Source organism: Mytilus californianus, unplaced genomic scaffold, assembly GCF_021869535.1.
Source record: "Mytilus californianus isolate M0D057914Y unplaced genomic scaffold, xbMytCali1.0.p SCAF_10, whole genome shotgun sequence".
NCBI classification, from domain to species: domain Eukaryota; kingdom Metazoa; phylum Mollusca; class Bivalvia; order Mytilida; family Mytilidae; genus Mytilus; species Mytilus californianus.
Window position 1 is genome coordinate 6,259,809 of NW_026262582.1, and position 12,639 is coordinate 6,272,447.

General features: G+C 35.5%; 1 protein-coding gene across 2 annotated transcripts in view; it reads right to left on the reverse strand.

Moving 5' to 3' along the window:
• LOC127717519 (uncharacterized) overlaps nucleotides 1-12,639 on the reverse strand; it is a 159,821-nt gene that overhangs the window by 134,979 nt on the left and 12,203 nt on the right. Inside the window, exons 3-4 of one of the 2 annotated variants that reach the window (XM_052223197.1) lie at nucleotides 10,127-10,225; nucleotides 5,767-5,832 (exon numbers count right to left, since the gene is read on the reverse strand). In XM_052223197.1, the coding sequence (XP_052079157.1) occupies nucleotides 5,767-5,832; nucleotides 10,127-10,225 (165 nt within the window). The remainder of the gene's footprint in view (nucleotides 1-5,766; nucleotides 5,833-10,126; nucleotides 10,226-12,639) is intronic. The other variant, XM_052223198.1, reaches the window with a different exon arrangement.

Below are 12,639 nucleotides of genomic sequence, written 5' to 3' on the forward strand. Positions count from 1 at the left end.
ACAAAGCAAATAAACAGGTGTTAAAAAATTGATATTTCAATATTGAATTTCAGTGTGCAATATTTGCATAATAAAACGAACATAAATTAATAACACTTGATCGGAACTGAAATACACATAGTTAATTTTCCGGCATTTGATGCCTTATCCTGAGACGAGAAAAGTCTGTAATTCTTTATCTCATTTAAGCCAATAGCTGTTGCTGTATCTCAGCCGAATCATATAGCAACCAATCAGAATCTTTATGTGATAAGTAATTATTTCAAGATGGCGTGTATATCGACTGAAACTAATAGCTCCTCACCGTGATGCGAAGCAAAAATGTGTATGAAACTATATACAGTGGGATTTCCAGTGACACTAGAACAATAGAAAAGTTACTCTTCTTATGAAAGAGATAGAAAAGGTCAAAAAAAGGAAAGACAATTAACATAAAACTCGATATGCATAGGGATGAATATCTCTTAAAAACACAAAACCATAATATAACTTTTATACAACCACTATAAGTAAAGTTAAGTATATTTTGAAGCTGAATTTGTTAATAAATGATTTTTTAGTTGCCAAATATGCTGCTAATTGAACAATTTACTGCTCAACATAGGGTGTATACAAAAACTGCCAATCTTGACTGCATATTTTTCTTTTTTTTTGAAAAAAATATATATCAAACCTTAATAATGTAGCGTAATGAGGATTCAATTTTTAACGTGTTCCATAATGTAGTTTCGCCACAAGAATTTTTCAAAGTTGGGTCATTTTGTCTATATGAATGTCGGTAAATTCGTATGATCGAGCACACCGATAAGTGTATCTTTGGGACAGCTCGATATAATGCAATCAATATACGTGACAAATTACCTAATGTGATATGTATTGGAATCATCATAATATAAATGATCAACATATTATGTTTGAAAAACATGAGTCCTATAATATAAGACTTTGAAGGTTCGTATCATTTACATTCAATGTTTTTTATCGGATTTTTTTTACTATCAATGTAACCTCGAGGTTCAACATTGATAGTAAAAAAAAAATCCCATAAAAAATGTTGAATGTAAATGATATGAACCTTCGAATTCTTATAATATAGGACTAGACAACATGTGATCAAAATTAATCACGTGTGTTAAAGAACAGACGTTGCATTTTTATGATGTATAGGTATGCGCATCTTCCATATTCAAATCTGTTTAAAAAATTAAAAATTGAAATACTTACACACTACGCAATAGTTTTGTCTTGGTTCAAAAATCATGAGTATTTTTATTCGGTATTTCTTTGATATGAATATACTCATTTCTCCAACTTTGATTTATGTTTATTGTCAGTTCATGTAATATGTTGGAGTGTGTGCAAAATAAAAATATCCACCCGAGTCAAATTAAAAATGCATTAATTTTTCTTTGTGTAAAATTGAACAACTTTTGTAGGTGTCGATTTATATGTTAAATCTTAATTTATTAGTATATGAAAAATGTTTGACTCGGACAAACACAAAAAAAACCCTTGTTTCGAATTTAAATGGTTGAAACCTAAGGGGATGCCCACTGACTGCCTTAAAGGGAGCCGATCCATTCCTGCTTTAGTGATTTCGTATGTAATTAACACAATTTGTTTCACACTGAAAGGGGCAGCCGGACACCCTCCACCCCCCCCTAATTCAGACTCTAATGAAAGTTTGAAATCAGGCGGGTAGCATGCGAGGAGCTATTTTTAGAAAAACTTGACTAGTTCTCTGACGTCCAACGACTGTTTTCCCAGACAAGCACGGCCCCAGCTTGTCTGGCAAAACAGCTGTTCGACGTCTGGGTAATCTCGGACTATAACTTGGTATGTTGTATTAATAAACAATTTAAATCTTTATTTTGTCATAAACTTTGTGAACTAAAATGTCATGCAAACTGAAACCAAAAGCCCTTCCTTGATAAAAAAAAATGTCAAGTGTGCCAAATGTGGAATTAAGACGGAAAACAGATCGTATCATAATATGAACAAGCCAGTGGAGATTTTAAGGGAGTAACAAGACAATCATAGGTTATGATTATTGGACCGTCTCTGTCCCAGTTGTAACATTGCTTTAGAATGAAATTGTGTCAAACCCCAGGGTCCTCCGTAAAAAAGAGAAAGTCGGACACTTGTCACATATGGCCCAATATAGCTTAAAAAATTCATGAAACTTTAGGCTAAAATTTAAACTGCGGCCTTATTTTAACTGTCATTGATGCCAAAACATATATGTTAATGTTCCAAACTGAATATACAGATGAACTTTCGTGGGTCTTTCCTTTCCCTCAGTGACTAGCATTTTCTTAAAATCACCTAGCCAGTTCTTTTGAAAACATACTTCGATGCTGGATCGAAAAGAAATTGCCAAATTGAGACACATAGAAGATGGCCTCTTAACAGTCCAACAGCAATGCATTAACTTTAGGAAAACTCATTTATTTCATCTTGACATCTTTCTATACAAAGCTCAGTTGCTCATAGATATAAGAAGATGTGGTATGAGTGCCAATGAGACAACTCTCCATCCAAGTCAAAATTTATAAAAGTAAACCATAATAGGTCACAGTACGGTCTTCAACACGGAGCCTTGGCTCACACCGAACAGTAAGCTATAAAGTGCCCCAAAAATTACTAGTGTAAAACCATTCAAACGGGAAAACCAACGGTCTAATCTATATAAAAAACGAGAAACGAGAAACACTTATGAACCACATCAACAAATGACAGCTACTGAACATCGGATTCCTGACTTAGGACAGGTGCAAACAAATGCAGTTTCTTTATCATTAGAAATTTCAAACATGAGCATCAGAATTTACTTGTAAACAAACCACAAACAAAATATTGAAAGACATGGTTTTACTGACAATGGAGGCAACAATATTGATTAAAGAAATCTTCAAGATTTTCAAAATATTACCGACAAAAGCCTTCAGTTGGGCAATCTTACTGTAATCTAATTATCTCTACTGATAAATAATGCAACACTAATGACACATTTAAGTTTAGGAATGATTGTATTCACAGAGATGTACATTTCTTTGCATTTGGCTTTTCGGAGTCCAAATTTGGAATTACAAATTGCTGCATGAAAGAGACTAGTTCCACTTTTTAGCTCACATGGGGCCCGAAGGGCCCCATGTGAGCTTATGCCATCACTTGGCGTCCGTCGTCGTCCGTCGTCTGTGTCTGTCGTCGTCTGTCGTCGTAAACTATTTAAAAAATCTTCTCCTACTGGGCCAAATACCTTCAAACTTTAACTAAATGTTCCTTATTGTATCTAGTTTATAAATTGTATCCGAAGTTTTGATCCATCGACAAACATGGCCGCCATGGCTAAAAATAGAACATAGGGGTCAAATGCAGTTTTTGGCTTATATCTTAAAAACTAAAGCTTTGAGAGCAAATCTGACATGGGATAAAATTGTTTAATTGGTCAAGATCTATCGGCCCTGAAATTATGAGACGAATCGAGCAGCCCATTTTTGGGTTGCTGCCACCGAATTGGTAGTTTTAACAAAATTTTGCAGTTTTTTGTTATTATTTTGAATATTATTATAGATATATATAAACTGTAAGCAGCAATAATGTTCAGCAAAGTAAGATCTACAAAAAAGTTAATATGACCAAAATTGTCAATTGACCCCTTAAGGAGTTATTGCCCTTTAAAGACAATTTTACACAATTTGTTCATCAAGTTTGCTAACATTTAAAAATCTTCTCCTCTGAAATGCAGGTGAGCGATTCAGGCTCTTGAGAGCCTCTTGTCTATGCATATGATCGTCATATCATTGTACTTGAAAATCATTCCATAAAACATCGGTTTGATATCCGTTCAATGCCGGAAGCTGTCTATCACCCAGCTGAGAGCAGTCCTCAGCTAGTAGTTTTTCTGACACAATTACAAAGGAAAACTGGCTACAACTTGCACTGGATCAGGCACTTGAATCTTACATCGATCTTGATGTTAAACACTTAGTTTAAAGGCCCCTCCGGAACTGTTGGATTTTATGACAGTCTTCCTTCCATACAGAACATCGCTGCAAAAAAATTTGACCATTCAATTAGGTGATAATAATATTATTTGGCAATCCAAAGAGAACCTGAAAAATATTAGACCAATGTTTGAACAGAGAAATGCCCCCCCCCCCCCCCCCCTCCCAAAAAAAACAGCCATTTTGCTAGACAATGAAATTTAAAAACTAGATAGTTGCATGTCCCTTTATCTTTTGTTTCAGTTAAAAGTAAATGTAGATCAGATCATTGGCTCTTACCAAACTTTTAAACCGGTATTTTGAGTTCCAGTATTGTGATTGCCAAATTTAGCTGCCCCCTGAAAATGAAATGGTTGTTACCACAGATAAAAATAATCTAAATTTCGTAATATTTTCACCCAACATCTACCCCCCCCCCCCCTAATTTGTTCAAGGTATGGTGGTTTGACCCCTTTTCGGCTTTCAGTATATCATATTGTATATCTTTAATAAAAAATACATAAACTAGATGAATTTCTAGTAATTTTCTACGATATTCTTTATCATTTGAAAAAATACCATGCATCTGATTTAAATTGTTTACTATGAGAAAAAGCGCGCCTTCTTTTACTTTAATTTACCTCCCTTTATTTCACGTAGCAACACAAATAAAAAAACTGCCAATCTTTGCTGCATATCAATTTTTTTCCCCGATAAAAATATATATCATGCTACATAATCAAATTTACAAATTGGGAGAAAATCAAGGTGTTTCAACCATTGGATAGTATTAAAAAAAATAATGAAAGGATGGCATGATTACAAGTTTGAACCCTGACGACACTGAAAATCGAAAATTCACGCATTTGCTTATCATATGAAGATACGATGAGGTGGTAAACTTAACAATTAATAATTTACCTGATTCATTATCATATTCACATTATGTTGATACGTCTTAGTTCGTCTGTTCTAGCTCATTTCAAACGAGCAAAACAATTACAGCATCATCCGTTTTTCTTTACCGATCGCCTCTAGTCAGAAGAGCGCACTGTTGACAGGGGAGGTAGTATTTTGTCACCAGTTCGCGCACTGTATACCGGTATGGCATTTTTAGAAAAATAATAAATGATGTCATGATTGGTGTGGTCCCTAAGTAAAAGGTGTTTTGTACTAAACTGTACATAAAGTACATGTATTACATGTGTACAGTGCTTTCTGTTTCATCTTATATACACCATCATATCTGCGGTTTTCAAATGAAAAATTCGTTTAGACAGACGAGGGGCGTAAAGAGGGGGGGGGGGGGTATCTGCACGGAAGAACGCGAAATAAAATTGCAATTTCACGATGAATGTACAATTAAAAATTAACTTGCACGTTGATCTTTTTACTGATTTCACGAAACACGGTGAATAACGAACTTTTTTCGCGGCTGCACGTGAAATACAAATGGCAGAACACGTTGCACTAAAATAACCCTTTACCACCCTCTTAGACTGTTGCGTGGTAAAACATTGTACTACCACATTCAATACTTTTAAGTTTAGTGAATTAAGAACAAATATGTTGTGTCTAGAATGCTAAACATGGTCTCAATTGACATTTTCCCATCTATGAATTTCGAAGAAAGGAAAATGTGTGATTCCATATATTTGATAAATTTATATACATGTATACAGAAATATCTTGCCTTTTAAATGATTAAACATTGAATCGTCATTACAAAATAAATAAAGAAGGATTTTTCTTGGTTTTAACATGTACCGTCATATCTTACCGTAGCCCTTACTAATGATGCGACATCTATCCGTGGTCTTGTTGTTGCATTACGAATACCAAGGAACTGAAAATAATATTTAGATACAGCATAAAGATACATGTAAGTTTTTTTAAACTGAATTAAATTATCAAATAAGATAAGGAAAATTAAAATTCTTTCTTTTTAAATATTTTTTTCATCTATTAATGTGTTTCAATTTGCCTTAATATATGGGATAGGTTAACTTGAGAGTGCAAAAAGGTTGAAAAAAGAGAAATTTCAAAGTGGTTAGGGCTGCAAAAAAAAAATCGTATGCTTGAAACTTTTTAGGTATAACCCCTCAACACCCCCTTTCAATAGTTGCTGTATCTGCCTCTGTTAACACTTTTTGTCTCAGAGTCGAGAATGTTGGAAAAGAGACCAATGAATGCATGCTGTATTTAGCGTAAACAATTGCTTTGTTGATTAGGACAGTTTATGGAACTGATAATATTGTAAATATAAATAAGAAGATGTGGTATGGGTGCCAATGAGACAACTATCCATCCTAGTAACAATAGATATAAGAAGATGTGGTATGGGTGCCAATGAGACAACTATCCATCCTAGTAACAATAGATATAAGAAGATGTGGTATGGGTGCCAATGAGACAACTATCCATCCTAGTAACAATAGATATAAGAAGATGTGGTATGGGTGCCAATGAGACAACTATCCATCCTAGTAACAATAGATATAAGAAGATGTGGTATGAGTGCCAATGAGACAACTATCCATCCTAGTAACAATAGATATAAGAAGATGTGGTATGGGTGCCAATGAGACAACTATCCATCCTAGTAACAATAGATATAAGAAGATGTGGTATGAGTGCCAATGAGACAACTATCCATCCTAGTAACAATAGATATAAGAAGATGTGGTATGAGTGCCAATGAGACAACTATCCATCCTAGTAACAATAGATATAAGAAGATGTGGTATGAGTGCCAATGAGACAACTATCCATCCAAGTAACAATGTGTAAAAAGTAAACAATTATAGGTCTAAGTACGGCCTTCAACACGGAGCCTGAGTCAACTATACTGGTATGAAGTTGTATTGGCGCATTATATTTCCATGTAGATCATTTGTATATGGTATTAAAAAATTTTAATCAATACTTTATTCTAATTTCAACGATTCGTTTTGACAAGTGTAGATATAGGCATAAACCTATTATAATTTTGTGTTTTTTGGTAATATAGCTCTTCAAATGGTTTGATTTTTATACATCCTTGCCTTCCATATATTCAGATTCTTTTAGCGTTCCTGATGAAGGCAAAACCAGGAAAGCACTTCAGACGCATGACATTTACAAAGTGTTCTACTCATTAGGCAGTTAAGCTGCCTTATGCGAGCACCCTAGATTTGTGTTCTACCCAATAAATGCTGAAATACGTGCCATTGTTATTATCCAGCTGGCTATTATGTTATTTATTACTAATTGGACATTTTTTTAATACTTTTATTTCTGGAATACAAAAAATATGACCAGAAAAACCTTAAATGATCGTCGAACTACCCAAAACTTTTGAAGTTGCACATAGGAAGTAGTGCTCAATAGAAATCCGTACGTAGTTTATTATCCCCTGTGCTTTCGGCTACGATGTTAAAGAACAATTGTATGAAATATTTCATCGCCGAAAATCGGTAATTACAAGTCGTTTATATTTCCCAAAGGGCAAAATGCGCAGGAATATTGTTCTTTTACAACAAATCTCTATGGCTGTGTTTGGATATACGCCTAAGGCAGCCTATGGTTACCCATAGGTATCTTTGGTTACCCATGGTTTGATATTTTGATATATAGAATATCAAACCAAAGGTACCTATGGATAACCATAGGCCACCTCTGGCGTATATTCAAACACAGCCTTAGTTATATAAGTGGGCGGTATTTTTTAACTTATCTTGCCAAATAAGGGCTGTGTTTGGATATACGCCTAAGGCAGCCTATGGTTACCCATAGGTATCTTTGGGTACCCATGGTTTGGTATTTTGATATATAGAATATCAAACCAAAGGTACCTATGGATAACCATAGGCCACCTCTGGCGTATATCCAAACACAGCCATAGTTGTTGTTATTTCATGAATGAAACGAGGTCATGAAAGAAATGCGGAAATCGACGTCGATGGGATGTTTTAAGTAATGTGGACAACTCGTCCCGAGACAAGTCAAACCGAATCCACTCAAACCGTCTAAGAAGACAACTTTGACCGTTTGTCAGATTTACTTAGGGTTTCATAAAATATTAGACTAACATGTCTAGCGGAGCCATTAATCTTTTGTTTGTGCATTGGGGTCTATTTAGGGGTATTTGGAGGGGCCTGAAGAAGGGAGGGGTTTACAATAGAACCCTATGGGATTTTATTTTTTTTAATTTTCAAATGACTATTTCTCGAAAACAGTAAGTAATGAGAACAGGACAATAAAAAAATCAACCAAAATATAGGGTGAGTCCCTAGGGGTCATCCCAACCCCCTTCAATTTGAAAATGTACTTTTATCTTGTAAACCGTCGAGATCCCCACCCCTAAACAATATATATACTTGTATGGGACAATAAAAGAAATCAAATGAAAATAATTTGGGGGAGTCCCCGGTGTCGTCCCACCCCCTCCTGTTTGAGAACTTGGAAATGTACGAGATCCCCACCCCTAAACCATATATATTCATGTATTGGACAATAAAACAAATCAAATGAAATATAGGGGAATTCCCTGGGGTCACCCCACCCCTCCTGTTTGAGAACTTGTAAACAGTCGAGATCCCACCCCTAAACCATATATATTCATGTATGGGACAATATAACAAATCAAATGAAATATATGGGGAGTCCCTGGAGTCACCCCAACCCCTCCTGTTTGAGAACTTGGAAATGGTTGAGATCCCCACCCCTAAACCATATACATTCATGTATGGGACAATAAAACAAATCAAATGAAATATATGGGGAGTTCCTGTGGACACCCAACCCCTCCTGTTTGAGAACTTGTAAACAGTCAAGATCCCCACCCCTAAACCATATATATTCATGTATGGGACAATATAAGGGAGCTACCATTTAATTTTTATGGGGGGGGGGGGGGGGGGGGCTAGGATGAGAAATTTTGTCCTGCTTTTTTTTTTTTTTGTAATCTCTGTCCTGCCTTTTTATATTTTACTCTATTCGGTCCTGCCTCCCCATAAAAATCAAATGGTAGCTCCCTAACAAATCAAATGAAATATATGGGGAGTTCCTCGAGTCACCCCAGCCCCTCCTGTTTGAGAACTTGGAAATGGTCGAGATCCCCACCCCTAAACCATATATATTCATGTATGGGACAATAAAACAAATCAAATGAAATATAGGGGGAGTCCATGGGGACACCCCACCCCATCCTGTTTGAGAACTTGGAAATGGTCGAGATCCCCACCCCTAAACCATATGTATTCATGTACGGGACAATATAACAAACCAAATGAAATATAGGGGGAGTCCCTAGGGTCACCCCACCCCCTCCTGTTTGAGAACTTGTAAACGGTCGAGATACTCACACCTAAACCATATTTATTCCTGTTCATCATTTCAAAAAGATTTGAATGACATACAGGGTCAATCTCCTAGGTGTCACATATGCATATCACTTTACTAGACCAAACCAATATGAACTGGACTTTGCTCAATGTAAGGAGACCATGGGAATGACGAATTATGGGGGCTTTGTTTGGGAGACTTCGTAACGGCATCCTGTTACAATTATTTCTTGTTTATTATAAAATTTTACTGATGCAAAAAATGAGTCTAGGTTAATTGAATTTACTTTAATTATTTATTAAATTATTTCTGGGCCTATAATAATTTTCATTTATAGCTCATTTTAAAGAAAACATATAAATCTTTCAAGCAGTGTAAAGCCCGGGAATGTTTGACCAACTGTTTTATAATCACCTGTCATTTTATTCCAAACTTGGTATGGAGTAACATCATGCACTTGGGGGTGAAGATGGGTGTCATTTACATTGATATATGAGTTCCTTTTGAAAACCTTGACGAAATATTAATTAATTTGCCTTAATAATCAATTGATTAATGAACATAAATGTACAATATACGAATGTTTAATGATTGTTCTTTCAAATCTTTAAAAAAAAATTGAAGCAACACTGCCACAGTTTTCATAATTACGTTTGCCTTGGCCTTTGGTTAACTGCCTACAGCGCTTACAGTGCTTTGATTTTTATTTTGTCATTGAAATTTCAAGAGGTGCACTATGCATCTGTAATAACACACACGCGAGATATATCCGGCCGTCTGAGTGGACGGTTAATTTCATATTCAGACATACAAACCATAACTGCTCCTCGAGCCTTCACCCATTTTGAATGAGTTTCTTTTTGTGGTCCAATCCATCCTCTGGCTCTAGAATCATATGTAACTTTATGTAAGGCCTGTAAGATAAAAAAAAAATAAACATACCTGTTATATAGATCCAGTATTGTTCCATTCAATTATGAAATATGTTATGTATATTTTCTGCTTTTAAATTAAAAATTTCCCAACAACAAAACTATCCCTTATCTAGATTATTTTATTACATTCGTTTGGATCTTTTGTTTGTTTAATCTTGGTTTATCAGACTAAATAAATGTTCGTATGAAAGTTATAACTGTTAAGCCAATTTAATTTGATGAATGTCAAATACCTAACAACTCCTTTTATTCAAAAATATAGTTATGTGTAGAACGTTTTGATTTGTTTTCCGTTAAAACAGATCGAGATTTAGATTGTAAAATTGAGAATGGAAATGGGGAATGTGTCAAAGGGACAACAACCCGACCAAACAACAGAAAACAGCCGAAGGACACCTATGGGTCTTCAACACAGCGAGAAAATCCCGCACCCGGAGGCGGGCTTCAGCTGGCCCCTAAACAAAAATGTGTACTAGTTCAGTGAAAATGGACGTCATACGTCAGGCGCAAAACTGCGGCGGGGTTAAACATGTTTTGTGAGACCTCAACCCTCCCCCTATACCTCAAGCCAATGTAGAATAAACAAACACACAGTAATACGCACAGTTAAAATCAGTTAAACAGAAGTCCGAGTCCGATGTCATAATAAGTAACAAAGGAAACTAAGCAAAATGGCAATGATACATAAATTAACAAAGGACTACTAGCAGTTACTGACATGAAAGCTCCAGACTTGAAAATATCCACACTCTAAAAGAAAATGGGAAAATAACACGCTTCATTAACAATGTAAAATAAACATAAGTTAGTAACCCCCATTGCTGCTGTTGTCTTTTATTTGGTTTAGAGCTGAAATGTTTTGTTTTTTCTATTGTTACCATTCATTATTACTGTTATTATCATAATTTCGGTTTTTGTTTGTTTTAGAGATTAAAACTGAGCATGCAGCGACTATTTCGTTAAATGTTTGTTTTAGAGATTAAAACTGAGCATGCAGCGACTATTTCGTTAAATGTTTGTTTTAGAGATTAAAACTGAGCATGCAGCGACTATTTCGTTAAATGTTTGTTTTAGAGATTAAAACTGAGCATGCAGCGACTATTTCGTTAAATGTTTGTTTTAGAGATTAAAACTGAACATGCAGCGACTATTTCGTTAAATATTTGTTTTATTTCTTCTTATTGCGAGGGTGTTGGCTGCACTTTGGCCAGAACCCCATCTTCTTATTGCGAGGGTGTTGGCTGCACTTTGGCCAGAACCCCATCTTCTTATTGCGAGGGTGTTGGCTGCACTTTGGCCAGAACCCATCTTCTTATTGCGAGGGTGTTGGCTGCACTTTGGCCAGAACCCATCTTCTTATTGCGAGGGTGTTGGCTGCACTTTGGCCAGAACCCCATCTTCTTATTGCGAGGGTGTTGGCTGCACTTTGGCCAGAACCCCATCTTCTTATTGCGAGGGTGTTGGCTGCACTTTGGCCAGAACCCATCTTCTTATTGCGAGGGTGTTGGCTGCACTTTGGCCAGAACCCCATCTTCTTATTGCGAGGGTGTTGGCTGCACTTTGGCCAGAACCCCATCTTCTTATTGCGAGGGTGTTGGCTGCACTTTTGCCAGAACCCCATCTTCTTAACTCGAACAATTTGATCGTTTTTTGCGTAACGTCCAGTTACAAATATGTCATACATGTTCAGGACGAAAAAATATAATATAAATAAATCAATTAACATCCTTCAGATTGTCACCAAGCATTAAAGTATCATCAGATATCAGTATTTATATTTCAGTATCTTACATATTTTCTTTCGGACTATAAATTCCTTAAAATGCAAAATGTATCACGCTGTTGTTTACAAAGCGAAAGAAGCACGTCATATTAGAATCATGTTTATAAATCTTGAAAAAATGAGAAATATTTGTATTATCAAGTATTAGTATTTATCATTTACTATTATATAGTATTAACTCTACTTTTCATTTACATATCAATCAAGTTTATGACATTTGAATAAACCGAGTATTTCTTGATCTATCAGCTAATCTAATATACACACGTCATTCTATTCTATTCTCATATACACACGTTAATTTTATCCCTCGCTAACGCTCAGGATAAAATTCGAATTTCACGGCACAGGCCATGTGTAAATGTCCAACAAATCTATGGTTTCCATGAATTATTTCTTAAATAGTACAAAGTGAAGATACTTCAGTCCAGTTAAAAGAGGACGCTTGAGACAAAATGTTTGGGAAGCAAAACACTTAAAACGTTTAAGAGCATCAAAACCAAAATGGTCAAAACATAACATCTCAAATCATTTACAGCTGCACTAACTGCGTGTGTGTTTCGTTCATTAAGATAAATTTGAATTATTTTATTAACTATAATGCTGACTT